At 44.0% G+C, this 15362-nt stretch overlaps 2 protein-coding genes and 1 long non-coding RNA gene across 3 annotated transcripts; all 3 read left to right on the forward strand.

Moving 5' to 3' along the window:
- Window positions 1-9462: 9462 nt before the first annotated feature.
- On the forward strand, window positions 9463-11379 carry rwdd (RWD domain containing 4). Its single transcript, XM_062456062.1, has 6 exons — window positions 9463-9679; window positions 10052-10132; window positions 10256-10365; window positions 10650-10800; window positions 10993-11101; window positions 11225-11379. The coding sequence occupies exons 1-6, from the start codon at window positions 9656-9658 to the stop codon at window positions 11362-11364; spliced, it is 615 nt and encodes a 204-aa protein (XP_062312046.1). The 5' UTR covers window positions 9463-9655; the 3' UTR covers window positions 11365-11379.
- Window positions 11380-11579: 200 nt separating this feature from the next.
- On the forward strand, window positions 11580-12625 carry LOC134016752 (uncharacterized). Its single transcript, XR_009929617.1, has 2 exons — window positions 11580-11631; window positions 11776-12625. It is a non-coding gene; the product is annotated as an uncharacterized LOC134016752 (long non-coding RNA).
- Window positions 12626-12924: 299 nt separating this feature from the next.
- Window positions 12925-15334, forward strand: LOC134016750 (uncharacterized). Its single transcript, XM_062456061.1, has 8 exons — window positions 12925-13085; window positions 13188-13244; window positions 13399-13500; window positions 13642-13719; window positions 13831-13938; window positions 14061-14430; window positions 14551-14749; window positions 14925-15334. Exons 1-7 carry the CDS (start codon window positions 13035-13037, stop codon window positions 14613-14615), a joined length of 831 nt encoding a protein of 276 aa, XP_062312045.1. The 5' UTR covers window positions 12925-13034; the 3' UTR covers window positions 14616-14749; window positions 14925-15334.
- The last annotated feature ends 28 nt before the right edge of the window (window positions 15335-15362 follow it).

The raw sequence follows: 15362 nt of genomic DNA on the forward strand, positions 1-15362 counted from the left end.
TCTCGGACGAGATTTGTCTCTTCTTCCTCCTCCTCCTCCTTCTCCTCCCTTTTCTTTCGCAACAGGTTCATCTTCTACTCTTTCTTCACGGCGTCTGCCTCGTCCCTTCTGGACACATTGCACCCTCATCCCTCACCTCCCAATGGAGGTGACATTCCATCCCTCTACCTTCCCCCTGTCATCGTTCCACAGGACCCAAGTGCTAAACCCCATCACGGAAAGTGTGCAGTGAGAGAGCGGGATTCTCTATAGTGACGGCCCTTAACTAGACCATCTTGAACCAATGGAACTTTTTCCTCGGAGCCCATGGGATGAGAAGAGGGCTCGGCAAGCCATGCATGTCTGTATACGTATGCGCATCCAGATCAAAATACCTGAGTAGGTTCGGGTGCGATATAGAGAGCTCACTGCAATAAAGAACCTTTTGACGAAACGAAGCTGGGGTCGGGGCATAAATAAGAGCATGGCTTTGTTCCCAATTTTGACAGTTGGGAAAAAAAAAAATAGATTGATGGAGAGTTTTGCCTCCCAAGCCACTTAAGGTTACATAACTCAATAATCGTTTCAATAGCAACTGACACTCGCTCCTTCATAAAAGGTTTCGCAATTATCTGTTGTGTAATAAACCCTTATTCTTTCGAGTGGATATAAACTTTCCTCAAATGGAGCAAATACTGAACTAGGGCGGCAAGCACAGAGACAAGCAGGAGAAGAACACACTAGATAGCTTAGCTATCAGAAATAGAGTGCACTGTTGAACCCCCCTACACAGTGTGGCCGTGCCACGCATAAACACAGTGCTAGTAAAATGAATAATGACTCTGAAAGACACCCACACAGTCAAACAAAACAGCCCTCTTCTTCCCCTGGGCGACCCGGAATAAAACCATGTAGGGTTGTTTCGGAATGTTCCGGAACAAACCTATGAGAGGATGACCAGCGGCGTTAACCCGGCAGGGCTTTTGCTGGGGAGGGGTAGTTGAAAACAGCTTAGCATTTAGGAAGTGATCTCTAATGGTAGCCTATCTGAAGTGTGGTGCAGGCTATAATAGTCCACGCTCCGGCTTGTCACGCCCTCTGTCCTCCCTCGAGACACAACCTACGCTCTCCAGACTCCTCATCCCTTTACAGATTCCGCCAGCCTCGGAGTGGTCCAGTCAGTCACACACAGTCAGTCATTCAGTCTAGGCCGTTCCACGCGGCGAAGCATGTGGAGGGCAGACGGCGCTGTGTCCTCGGCCGACGGATCGCCGCGCTTCCGAAAATGTGCTGCGTTAGGGGCAGATGTTTTGTGGTGGAAAACTGCTGATCTGAAATCTTCCTGCAACCCAGCTGATTACATTTACATTTAGTCATTTAGCAGACGCTCTTATCCAGAGCGACTTACAGTAAGTACAGGGACATTCCCCCTGAGGCAAGTAGAGTGAAGTGCCTTGCCCAAGGACACAACGTCATTTGACACGGCCGGGAATCGAACTGGCAACCTTCAGATTACTAGCCCGATTCCCTAACCGCTCAGCCACATGACTCCCTGATGCATTATACAGAAATCCACTCCTTTAATATAAGTGTACTATGCAAAATGTGAGATAAAAGTGAAGGAACAACGTAATTGTCCCCAGAGAGAACCTTGCACCCAAACAGAGTGAGATGGAGAACTCTTAGAATATGACCCACAGAACCGACTAATAGTACTCCAGGAAATGTTGACTGATTTTGACAGACTCGTACAGCGCGTTTAAACACAGTGGGCGAGATTAGCTTGTCCAATTAGTGTGGATAGTGTTGAGAAAAATAGAAATGGGACAGGCGAAGGGAATTAAGTCCTAATGGTTATGGCGGCCTCAACATTCCTTGAAAGGGTTGTGTGTAACACTACTGATATTGATGGCATCTGAGATCTCTTGTTTCAAATGCATTAGTTGTGCCAAGAGAGATGGGGGGGGGGGGGGGGGGAGGAATTAAATTGAGTTTGCAAACGTCCCAGGAAAAAAAAAATCCCTCTCGCTCCCTCAGATTTGTTTGTTATGTGAGTTATAGAAGACTATGTTAGTTTTGTGCGATTAAATCACTCTCTCATCTCTCCCTCAAAATTGTAGGACATGATTTCTATTAGCTTTCCTCCAGGACGTGGCAATGGTTAGATTGTTTTGGCTCATGTTGAGCCGGTATTAAAGGGAATGTTACTTCAAACTTCTTCAGAAGATGAACTGAAACAAATTGTTTTGTTTCCATATTTTATCACCACAAACGACATGTCCCATAGTGATCCTCTCAGGTACCCACTCCTTTCTTATCATAAGTTGAGGTCATAAGAGCATGATCTTGACCATGGGCAAATCACACATAGGCTAGGATAGTTGACTTTATGACCTGTTAGTAAGTAAAGATGCTATCCATTACATCTGTAACTGACCTACTAAAGTATAACCAAGGATTATGTAATACCCTGAGTTAGTGTTTCTGATTTCTACATCACTCCACATCCACTAACGTCAACCCACTGTTGAGGCCCTGTTTTGTCTGTCCTTTTTATTTATTTATAGAGACACGGGGACATAAACTTAGGATAACAACATGCTTTTCCTCCTTTGTTTCATTACACTTTATGATAAATTCCAGGGGTATTTAATAGAGCGCCACCCCAAGCCAAATAATTAAATAAGGTTTAATGTCTTGGCACCAGCAATTTCCGTTATTTGCGTAACTAGCCATGAATCTATAATTTACAAGCAAATCAAACCATTTCACACACCGACCGTCATGTGTTTAGAATAATGTTGGCACGGCCAAAAGTACATATAGCTTAGACGGCCTTCTCCAAGGCTCTTCCTTTTAAGGCCATTCGAAAAGCAATAGCAGGCACAAGAAAGTTTGACTGATCAAATTACACTACAGCATTATTTAGCCACGGCTAGAATAGAAAACACAAAGCGATGGGCTAATGTCAGCGTCTAGTTATTTGTAACATCATATCAACACACATCTCGTGTTGCCACAAGCAACTGGTGAAAAAAGAGGGGGGAGAGAACTTTTATGACTGAAGGCGTGCGCGGCTCTTTTCTGTTACCTTGCTCTCTGGGGTCTCCGCTCGCCCTCTCCAGAATGCCATTCAGCAGCAGGAAAGACAACATGACAAGCAGACGTCCACAATGTGCCGCTGATATTTGGCCATTTTTCTGCCTATGTTTGCTGTACATCCCTGTAGTCCTCGGTACCGATATCTGTCCTCCCTTTCCTCGCTCTCACCGATTCCCTCTCGCCCTCTTCTTCTATCTCGGCTCAAAAGAAAACAAGGACTGGATCACGAGAGCAAGCAAGCCCAACCCATATCTAGTAGAAGCACAGGCTGGCCCGATAACCGAAAACGAATAGGGCTTGCGTTTAGGTACTTCCCATATTTATTGAAAGCTAAAATTATATAACAGGCTTACTTCACTAGCAGTAATATATATCAGTTGAACCAGGAATACAACTTTTTAATATTGGCATTTTGAAAGATAACCACGCAAACCTAACAAATGCATTGTTGTTCATCTCAAAGCCCATCAAAGTAAGAACCCTTTACACAAGCCCCTGACCTGGAGACCTGTTCATCCACTCAATAATGCCCCGAAGAAAACATTGGTGGAAGGCGGCATGCTTGAAAGTTTTAGGTTGCACAATTCCTCGGAGTGGTATCAGACCACATAATCCCAGTCTTCCTCCCACTTTAATGTCTATGAATTATTTGTGAACAATTAGCATAAATTCAGTCAAATGAGATTAAAAATGAATAATGCATATGGAAGTGTTGGAAGTGGTGCCATTTACAATCCAATTCCCATTTACAAATCTTTAAAGATCCATATTGAGACTTAGAGAGACGGAGAGGGTACCTTACCAAGCACAGCAGATGGATCGAGGTATCTAATGCTTACAGCACCATTAATGGAACATTTCAGTCAAAAACAGATGTTTACAAACCATTGGAGAGCTTCCTTGCAATTATTTTGCAGATGTTATGACTGAACCTCTAAAAGGCTGGAGAACATATAGTTGGAAATAAGATAGTAGCTCTTTATCTTTAGCCAAAAGCATTTCTCCCAAATAAATGTTAATCATAGCTGTTTTTGTTTTTTGTTTTTACAAATCCCCTTACTCAAACAATGGTAAAAAATAAAGTAGCAGCTTTAACTAGGATACATACGCCCCTTTCCACCATATGTGTCTTCCTTATGATAACAAGACCATTCTACCAGCTTCCCACTCTTTTCCTCTTCTATGTTCAACATCAGACAACATCAGTAACATTGAATTGAGAAACCTCTCCAAACACAAGGTTACTGTATTTTTTGCCACCCCAAACCATCTAGGGAAGACAAAATGAAACCCCCAATGCACTCCAAAAAGCGATCGGTTTCTCCAGAGTACTAAGATCATGTGCCAGCCAGCTGCTAACCCCCATTATGTCCATGCCTGCTAGCACTTGGAGAGCGTCCGCCAGCCAGGAAGGTGGCCAAAACCATTGTTCTCCTCTTCCCCCTTCTGACAGACCAATGTGGCGCAGACACACTCATGCTCTCTGACTTTGGAATTACTGGCTTTTGGACTTCCCGCTGGAGGGATGAAGCGGATTTAATTCACCTCATATGGAAAATGTCTTCCGTGCCACCCCACCACCCCAGTGATTCCTGATCCTACTTAGAGGGAGGATGGACGCTGCAGTCGTCCTTTCAGTGGCTGCATGGTTGGTTGGGCTTTTTGTGTGCTGTTGGCCGACTTCATTTTCTGATATTGTTGCAACCACTTGTTTCCTAGAAAGGTCAAGAGCTTAGACAAACAGATGGGCACGGCCATTGTACCATATACAAAGCATGGGGAGAAAAGGTCAGTGGTCCAGACCCAGACCTTAGAGGAGACATCAAGGGCCTCTATTCTGTTCCTCCATGTAACGCCTGCCCAATCTCTTTTCACTAACACTTACAATCTAACGTTTGCACTCCGAGGGGATACTTTGTGTGCCGACTTCTCCCTCAGTCTGGAAAATGGAAAAGCCAGTCTTCATCCTGAACCGAATTGAGCTGTCTTGCTTCCCTTTGTGGCAGACGGAGTTTGTGGTATTCAGTCAACGTCATGATTAAAATCACGGAGAGCTTGAGGAGACCTAGAAGAATGAGACGTTTTCTTTTTAGATGTGCAATTGACTTCAGGCACCCTCCCATTTATTCTTCTTCTCCAACTCCCCCTCTCTTAGCCTCCCACCTCAGCTAGCTCTCTTGTTTACACCAAATGTTATCCCTTCATACAACATCATGATTTCTATTGATCGACCATATTGGGGTTGGGAATGTGGTAGAGTGGATGGAGTCAAAAGAAAAACAAATCCCACATAGATGCTACACATATTGCAGTCAATCTGCCATGATCACGATGACTTCATCTTTATATGAGCTGGTAATCTTTGTAAACCCCAGTATTAAAGAATGCTCCTGAGCATTGAAATTAATAATAGGATTTCGCCGAGGCGTCATTTCCTTTATTTTCCAATGGTGGATTATCATGGAAGTTGGCCTTTTCATTATTCTGGCTCTCTCCATTTGTTTTTTTGTTTGAGGACTGGTATTAAACACTGACTCATCATTGCTGGAATGGCCTGATCTCTCGCGTGTTGTCTGTGCTCCCTCCCTCGTCCCTCTCCCTCTCCCTCTCCCCTCTCCCTCTCCCTCTCCCTCTCCCTCCTCCCTCTCCCTCTCCCTCTCCCTCTCCCTCTCCCTCTCCCTCTCCCTCTCCCTCTCCCTCCCCTCTCCCCTCCCCCTCCCCCTCCCCCCTCCCCCTCCCCCCTCCCCCTCCCCCTCCCCCTCCCCCCTCCCCCTCCCCCTCCCCCTCCCCCTCCCCCTCCCCCTCCCCCTCTCTCTCTCTCTCTCTCTCTCTCTCTCTCTCTCTCTCTCTCTCTCTCTCTCTCTCTCTCTCTCTCTCTCCTCTCTCTCTCTCTCTCTCTCTCCAATATGCTGCCAATATTATGAAACAGACTCGATCGATCCCTCATCAGTGCAGCAAGATCTCTAACCCCCGATTACCTTCCCACCCTATCTCCCCCTTTGACGCTATTCAATTTTTTATATCAAAGGCCTCGTAGGGAACCCTACGACACAAATGCTCTACCTAGCCTTGGTTGAAAACTGAAGCGAGACTTGATGCCAAAAATAACCCCCCGCTCCTGCTGTTTGGCTTGTTGTCGAGAGAACATCTCAGTGCCATAAATATCTTTTATATAAAGTCTTAGTGTGTCGATAAAGGATGATTCCCAGCAGTCATTTCATTACCTGTTTAGATTAGATATTTACTGTCAAATGTGAAGGAAGGATCTCGGTTTCGCAAACAAGTTATTTGAGGATTGGGGATTGTCAATACACATTATTACACCCTAAATAACATTAACTATTTCCATACACATGTTCTACATGTTCTTGTGTTTGGAAAAAATGACGAAGAACATGGAGGATAAGTTGGATATACTCTGAAGTCAAAGTCAAGACATGAAGAGTGCCAAAGTGATGCCAAAATATCACAGAAAATGTATATTGGGCACTTAAGGAGAGGAGCAGAACTGTTTTGAAACAGAAAACCATGGCAAAGGGAACTGTTCTTAGGTTTAATTAAAATACTGGAGAGGACCCCCCTTCCTCTTCACCCAAGTAGTTTCATCAGAAATGTCCTGTATTGTTTTTGTCCTTTCATCTTCTGTTTTGAGTATAAAGTCAACTATAATGTCTCTATAGAAACAGTTTCCTACTCTGCAGCACATAACAAAGAGCCAAGTAGAGGCCTTGAGCTACCCTCTCAGTGGCATGCAACTGCTGTGGAGCAAGCAGCAGTTGCCAACTCCCCAAACAACAACAACCAACAACAACAACAACAAAAACATCCCCTTGAAATATGGAGCGCTATGCTCTACTATGACAAAAAAGAAAATGCGTATTTACAAAAGTTGGGAAAAAATGCCAGGGAATGGCTGGGATGTGACGCAGTTCATTACAGAGTGTAACTGGGAAGGAATAATAAATTGACGTAGCCTCAGAGTAGGCCTGTGGGGTTGAGAGAGAGCCTCTATCTGTAAGAACAATGCAGCTCAAAGCTGGTTAGTCAAACGCAAGATAAGTGGCAGCTGGTTCCCTTTGTGTCCTCAAGCTGTTTGCGAGGAGATACACAAAAGCACCACTCTGCACCCCTATCGAATTGAGGGGGATAGAGCCAGAGGAATGGGATGATGTGGGTTTCCGATTCTGCATGGTACAGGCTATGCCTCTGTCACCCCAAAGGACAAGATGGCAGTTGAACTGCTGGGATGTGACAATGTGATTTTTCAGAGCAAGCTGTTTTCGCGCCTGGCATTGCTGGTGGGAGGAAAATGTCATAACAACCCAATGGCAGTGGAGGGGGGGGGGGGGGGGGGGGGGGCAGTATAGCTCTAATTGTGATTACAGGGTTTGCCCCGTTTATTTCCACATACCATACAGCTGTTTGGAGTTTGAGCAGTCGTGAATGCCTGCGGATCTTCTCCATATTCCGTATGGTCCCCCAGTAAGAGGCATGCGAGCGCACGTCTGTTTAATTCTGAAGAAGAAACGAAACGTCGCTGACATCCTGTCTGAGGAAAAAACGAAGTCAAGCATTTCCTTCCTCTTGTTCGTGTCGATAGCGGAACCCCGTGCGAGCGTCTGACACAGAACATCTTCCCAGCTTTCTCAATCACAGTTCACTCCCTGCTACACACCACTATACAAAGCATTGGGACAGAGACACCCCCTCCCATAACAGTCCACAGAACAATCCATTTTAAAAAGCTTGTTTTGAGAGAGAAAGATGTTTGTTCAATTAACGTGACTCCTGAGCGCATATGTCTCCCGGAGCCAATTTAGAGCATGCACCGTAGGCCAGAAATAATTTGCAGAGAGAATAAGTTAATTAGGTACAGTACGAGAATGATAAGAACCGTGTATTCGGCTCCTGTAGTACAGTAATTACGTCTCACAGCCAGCATTTGAGGCAGGGGTCATTGTGTATCTGAGGACCACACACTAGGAAGATAAGGTACCTAATTACACTACCAGGCCAAAATGGTGTCTGACAAATCGCTGGTAACTTTTTCTGCCTGGGGACGTGGTGAGTGTGTGTGTGTCTACAGAATGTGTCCTACTTATTGATTATTTAATAAGTCCAGTATACTCTAAGGGGCAAGCTTGGCAATTAAAGTGTGTAATCAGTCTAGCCAGTCTTCAATTTATTTTTTCACTGTGGAAAGATTTGGTCTGCTGACTTCAACTAAGTTGTTGGGCCTTCAAATGAACAATCAGTGTGCTGTACATGTGTGTGTGTGTGTGTGTGTGTGTGTGTGTGTATCCACGGGTCATCCTGTTTTTGTACTATATCCTGTACAATATAGTGATGTCTGCAAATCTTGATGGAAATGAATGCTCAATGGATATAAACATAATTGAAAAATGTTTTACTTTGTAGTCATGTAGGATTCTGTATAGCATCTCATTATTGCCAATAAAAATGCATTGGTATGGACGGCAGGGAAGGAAAGAACCTTTCCATTTCTGTGGTCATATCATGGGCAAAGTAGCTTTCTCTTTCTTCAATTACCTATCCGAGTGAATCCAATCCAACTGAAATTGACAAAAGAGGCGCGCTGCACATCTCTCTCCGTGTAAATGTTAATATTGGAAGTATTAAAAAGAAAAGCCCTTGTGGCGGTCTCACAGTCTAGCGGCTGAATCCCTCAGACCATTCGAATCGATCTCCGCAGGGGTGATTAAGAAACTGATTGGACTCTGCGGGGTAATGTCGTTCTGTCCAATAAGATCCATGGCGAATGATATTGCGGCGTTAAAAATCAGGATGGATATATCCTATTAAAACACTACAGCCTATGCTGCTTATTCTCCATTTTATTTACCTACGGGTAGGAGAGAAAAAAGTTAATCCCATCGGAATAATACCTTTTAGTTAAGGAAAAACACTGTGACATTGTCCTCAATACTTCATAGATTAAGTCTTGTATTGGAGGAAACTGTTGACTGGCAGACCTCTTAACCCTGGAGAATCTGAGATCCCTTTTTGAGACCAACCAAATCTTTGACGTCTTTAAATCCTGAGTTTGACGTCAGATATATAAGGCCAATGTAAATATCACATATCCTCTGAAAATTAATACTTCTTAATTAATCAACTCTTCTGGCTGTGTTTGCGTGTGTGTGTAACAATCTCTGTTAAAGCCCTCTTGGACAACTCTTCACACCATACACTATAGCCAAATATGGTGTTAGCATATTCTATTACTTGCACTATTTTCAGGTTATTCCGTTTTAGTTTTAGTTTCCCAATCCAAATGTAAAAATACAGATTATTTGTTTCTACACGCCATCGTATGGCCATAATGGATTACTACAGCTAATCCATGGATCTAGGGTTCAGAGGTCATTAGCTGGGCGCATGCGTACAACACCAACAGTCTGCTGGAGACTTGACGCTGGATCAGCTAATATTTAATGCTAGGAAGTTGACTATTTACAACAGAGGACATGTGGTATTAATTGTGAACTTCACACATTGTGTATTGCCAGCAAGGCATAGTTAGCATTGGGTTGAGTACCTGAAAAAAGAAATCATGACTGCCAACGAGGATCAAGAGGTAGCTAAATTTGCTAGCTACTATATGCATGATAAGATGTTAGCTAGCGAGGTTAGCTTCAAGCTTTTACTAAGCAAATACTCTACAGCCTTGTCACTCTGTGAATGATGCAAATCAACCCGTTGACTAAAATTACCTGTTAATTTCCTGGAGATGAACAAACCAAGCTCACTAATCACGTAAAACAAACGCAGCTAGCTAGCTATGTGTTTATCATCTGGCTAGCTTAACAAGCTTGTAGTTTAACCATCTAGCACCGGTTACAATTCTCACGCCTGACTCCTGTGTACCGGCAGTGGCATGCTTCTGATACTCTTCGCAGTGCTCTGGCATACCTAATTTTCTATGATCTCATATCTCACCGTCATACAGATGGAGTTAGAAGCTCTTCGCTCCATATACGAAGGAGACGAATGCTTCAGAGAGATCAGCCCAGTGTCTTTTCAGTTTAGGGTGAGTAGAGCAACAAAATCGGACTCGCACACCTGTTGAGATGATAGCGTTAGGCCAATTGCTTCACGATGGCAGTGGAAGTGAATTGGTCAAACTTTCCTCATTTAAACTTGTATGTTACAGATAGGAGACCATGAAGACTCCAAAGCATTTCTGATAGATATTTCATGGCCAGAGACCTATCCTGAAACTTCTCCCCAAATATCATTAGATGCCTTTTTCAACAACAGAATGTAAGTAAAGTATAGCAGGCTATTATGGACAGTGTGCAAACCTTAGTACACTCCATATTGATGAAAGCTTGCCAATAAAGCTGTTTAATTTGTCACGTTGTATTGCCCCGCCTCAAAACACTTTCTCTTGATAAATGTTTTTTATGGTTATTTATTTAATAAGGTAAGCACCTTGTGTGTGATGGAAGTCCACGAATATATTAAGAGTCAACCATGGTTTCAGATAAATTATTCAAACCCCCCCTTCTCTCTCTCTCTCTCTCTCTCTCTTTCTCTCTCTCCAGTTCTCCAATCACCAAGCAGATGATCATCTCAAAGCTGGAGGAGCAGGTGGAGGCCAACCTGGGCACAGCCATGATGTACACCCTGTTTGACTGGGCCAAGGAGAATCAGGAGAGCCTAATGGAGAACCACCAGCCTGTGGTCACTGCTGTGGTCAGTGGGCTGGGAAATCTGTCAACTAACTATCACTGTAGTTTGTTCTAGAAAATGCTAATGGCTTCAATGAACCCCTATGGGGAAATCCTAGGCGTGTTTCCTTGCATGGGTAAACCACACAGGCTGTTGCACCAATGTTTGTCTTATGTGCCAGAATTTCTGATTTCTGGCTCGTTGTTTTTTTCACAGACGTTAACGTCCAACAACGACAACACAAGTAACGTTGGCACCGCCAAGAAGAAGGAGAGGAAGGAACAACTGACCAAAGCACAGAAGAGGAAAATGACCAGCAGAACAGGTGATATTTCAGACTTATTGCTTTGGCGGAATGACACTTACTAATACGATAGGCAGGTTTTTCTACAAGGAAATAATGTATCTCTGTATGATGTATCTCACTGGCATATCTGCTTGCCAACAGATAATAAGGGGGAGCTGCCAAGGGGCTGGGACTGGGTGGACGTTGTCAAGGTAAGTTGTTTGTACTTGCTCCCTGTGTATCCCTGCAGTTATTTTGCCTATCCAGAAGATGGTACACTTTATTGTCAATTTACTGTGTAGTATATGGTTTATCAGTTATACTATACAACGCAAAATAGCTTTTCAGAGTCAGTTACTCTGGGTCGAGGCAAAAATCACTGGGTAAGATGTGGTATGACAGGACTTTTGGTGATTATGTAGACCAGCTTATACCTTAGCAGATCTACCTCAACACTGCAGGTGTATTTTACCCAGCATTCCACGTGAGGTGTAAACGCCTGAGCAACATGGTTAATAACTGCTTTTCCGTTCTCCCCATATCAACACCACTCCATGGTACTCCAGCATGTAAGTTCAAACATTTTCTTCTTCTTCCACTTTTGTAACATATCTTTTCATTCATAAGAGTAATTACTGAGCTACAGAGAAGGCAAAAAGTTTGTGATTTTCCATAAGGTCTTCCCTTTGTCGTTTTTTTTTTTTTTTTTTCAGCTGAGCAAAACAGGTGGAAAAGAGGAAGATTAGAGAGCTGGGGGAACGGGCAGGATGGTGGAATTCTGGTGCGGCTCTACCCAGGAAGTGTAATGATGAACTTCCTCCAACCACACCTACCCAGACGCCGCTGTGTTCATACAGTACCTTCCAGTCGAGCACCAGAGACCACGTTCCCAAGATGGCTGCTCCTACACCCCAAAGAAAGATGGGGGTCCACCAAACCAGACACAGCATCAGTATCTCTCGGCTGTTTATTAAAGAGCGGTTAGGTTATGGTTTGCTGAATTTCACATCGTACGCGGGATGTTTAATTATTTTATATTTCCCCCGCTTGGATAAGAGCCCAGAGTCTGTGTATTTTTACTTTTAGGATTTTAACTGTTGCGATGACAGTGAATTGCAGTGCGTGTGGCACCCTTGTGCTGTGTCAGGGTACAGCGTGCCAGTATGAATGCTGCTGCTTCACAGTATAGGTCAAAGTAAACACGCTGAAATGCTGGTTACAATGGGTCTCACCTGTATTCATTCGTTTAAGTTGGAGGAGTGCATAAGAAATATCTTGACCCGACTGCGCCTCATTGTCACCAGGAAACAGACATGCATTACTGTCACTGCCAGGGTACAAACATATCTCCACCTTGAGACTGTTGCCCAGTTGCTAGGCGTTAGACACATACATTTTAGCACATTAATCATGGGTGTCAATCCGGGCCATAGAGCCTGGCTGCAGTGTGGGAAAGTAACACCAACTGGATGTGATGTTAATACCATGATACCTTTCAATAAAGGTGAGTTCTTTACAGTCAACTGAGAAACTTACGTTTTTAATAAAATATATATAAAATGACTACTGCGTCTTTTTTTAATCACTTAATGTGAATGGTCGGGTCGTATCCTGAGCGGTACGCCAAATTAAATACCAGCCTTTCAGTAAGTCGTTTCCATGGGGATGTATCTGAAAAGTACTTCGGAATAACAAAACATTGCGATGGGAACTGTTGGAGGCTAATCTTCTGAATCTTAAATAAATCATTAAACCATGTGGATAATTGGAACGTCAATATAACCCAAACACCATAGGTTTAATACATGCAAAGCGCGCACGCCAGTGTTCAATGATGGAACGTGAACCGTGAACTCCTCCTCGAACTAGTATTTAGTAGCCTGAGTTGTTACCTTAGGAAACACTGACATCATTCGCTGCTTGTTGCTGCAATGCCGAACGACCTCAATACAGTTGCAAGAATTATGACATAATGTGGACCTATTATAGAAATGGAACTGTACTCAAGAAGAAGAAAGACAGGGTAAGTCATGTAGTGTATACTTAAAATTGCCCTTGACTTCAAAAAAATGTGGTTTTATTATATAAACATATTATATTCATATAAGGGTTTTCTTTTTAACAGGAGAACAAAGATATAACATTTCCAGCCATTTCCAATGGACCTACTTCTTTCTCCAAGGTTAGAACAGAATATTTCCCAGGCATTTTGAATTCTTGCGTCCAATTTATATAATTGAGCAGACTTATTCGTCAGTGGCTGTGCCTGGAAAGGTTTGTTCACTAGGAGTACAATTCTGCATCTATTTCTAATTGAAAATCCATCCATTTATTAGGATAACAAGAACAAGTCTCATTCTCAGCGGGTTCAGGATCTCTTCTTTTCCCACTGTCTTTCCGATCATGGCATCGTGGGCAGGAAGGTCAGAACCACTAAGGTAAAGCGTGCTAAAACACTCACTAACAATAGTTTCGCTTAGAACAGTCCGTTCTTTAGAACAGAAAGTAGAACGGATCAAATCAACAATCTCTCACGGGATGCTGTTGCGGTAAACTTGTGCGTCTGTTTTGCATTCTAGAAGGCGGACAACCAGTGGAGTACCCCTTTCACCAAAGTGAATGAGGAGGCAGAGTCGCACATAAAGGCACATCTCAGGGTAAGAACTAAGCGCTTCTGTCAGTAGCACTTCCCTAAATGCAGATAGACAGCATCCTCTTCTGCCTCACACTTTTACAAAATCTATTATTAAGACAGGTTCCTATTACAGTATCATTTACATCAACGCCATGTCAAGGCTTACACTCGAAGCACACGGGAAGAGGAGAAAGAGGCCGGAATGCTACACCTGCTGAATACACAGGGTCATTTATTTAAGGTGAACAAGATAATCTCTTCATTCCCATTTGTGAGTTGAATGCTATTGATAGAAAACTTGAATGGTTACTATCTTATCATGTAATGGATCCCGTTTTCACCATCCAATTGGTCTCGGTTTAGGACAAGACATTGAAGACTTTATTAGGTGTGAACGGGCATGAAGGCCTCCAGGATGACTGTCCTGAGATGCTGCAGAGTCTGGTGGACCTGGGGCAGGTGGAGGAAGACAGGGAAGAGGAAAAGGTGAAGGAACAAGTCGGCGTGCGGAAGAACGTCGACTCCTGGAACCAAAGCTTTACAGGAAGTGGGAAACGTCCACCAGATGGGTCGTCCACAGGTCATGTGGACGACCACACGGAGGAATACCCAACAGAAAGGGGTCCTCGTCATGCAAGTCACACTGTGTCAGATGACCTTAAAGGAGAGGTGGTCCCTCCCTTCTGTGCCAAGAAGAGAAGGTTCATGGTTTACATATGTGGAGGATACAAGGGTAAGGATCTATAGACGAATGCTAAAGGATGTTGGAACTAACCAACTAACCTCAGGTTTGAACGTGCACAGAGTGTGTAGAGTAGAAGGGGATGTATACGTTTGTGTGTGTGTGTGACAGACACCGTGGCAGAGAGGAGTACCCTGATGGAGAACGTTTTCCCCGGCTGTACCTCTACTGTATAAAGAGAGGCTATGGCTTCAAGATGGTGGACCTGCGCTTGGGGGTGGGAGACCCTGTGTGGGACACACACGACACAGCAGAGCTACATGTGGACGCCCTCCGACAGTGCCAGCAGACCGAGGGACCAAACTGTGTCGTAAGACGTGTTTGTAGAATGTCACTTGTTGAAATTGTCTCGCATGAAATGTTTTAAGTTCTCGAATTTGGAAAGATATATACTGTATTTGGCCTTCTCACAATCATACCACTGTAAATGCTAGTACTGTGATTCGTGTGATTGATGAAGTCATCAACACTCTTTCATTTTGAAGCTCTTTCTAGGCCAGAAGCATGAGGTCCAGACCCTTCCCAGAACCATCCCCAAAGAGGCCTTTGAGTCCATCGTCAGGATCGTGGAGAGAGACCGCCAGAGGATGTCCAAGAGGAAGCCTTCAGGCATGGACGACAGCACTGTCCAATCCCAGTCCAGCCTCGCCACAGGCAGTGACACAGGCAGTTCCGTCTTCGAACCCTTTGACCTGAGGTACGCCGACCCACTCAAGAGTTCAGGGGTGGAAAGCGAGAATTCCATATCCCAGGATGCCCTGTCAGATGCAGACGAGGACAGGATTAGTCCCGTGGGGGCCAGGAGTTGGGCAGACTACGACGGGGATCTGACCTTACTGCACATGTGGTACAAGCTGGACGAGAACTATTATCCTCCTGTGTATCATCTGCTTCCAATAAGGTAACAACTGATTTTATTCATA

Source organism: Osmerus eperlanus, unplaced genomic scaffold (assembly GCF_963692335.1).
Source record: "Osmerus eperlanus unplaced genomic scaffold, fOsmEpe2.1 SCAFFOLD_582, whole genome shotgun sequence".
Lineage (NCBI taxonomy): Eukaryota > Metazoa > Chordata > Actinopteri > Osmeriformes > Osmeridae > Osmerus > Osmerus eperlanus.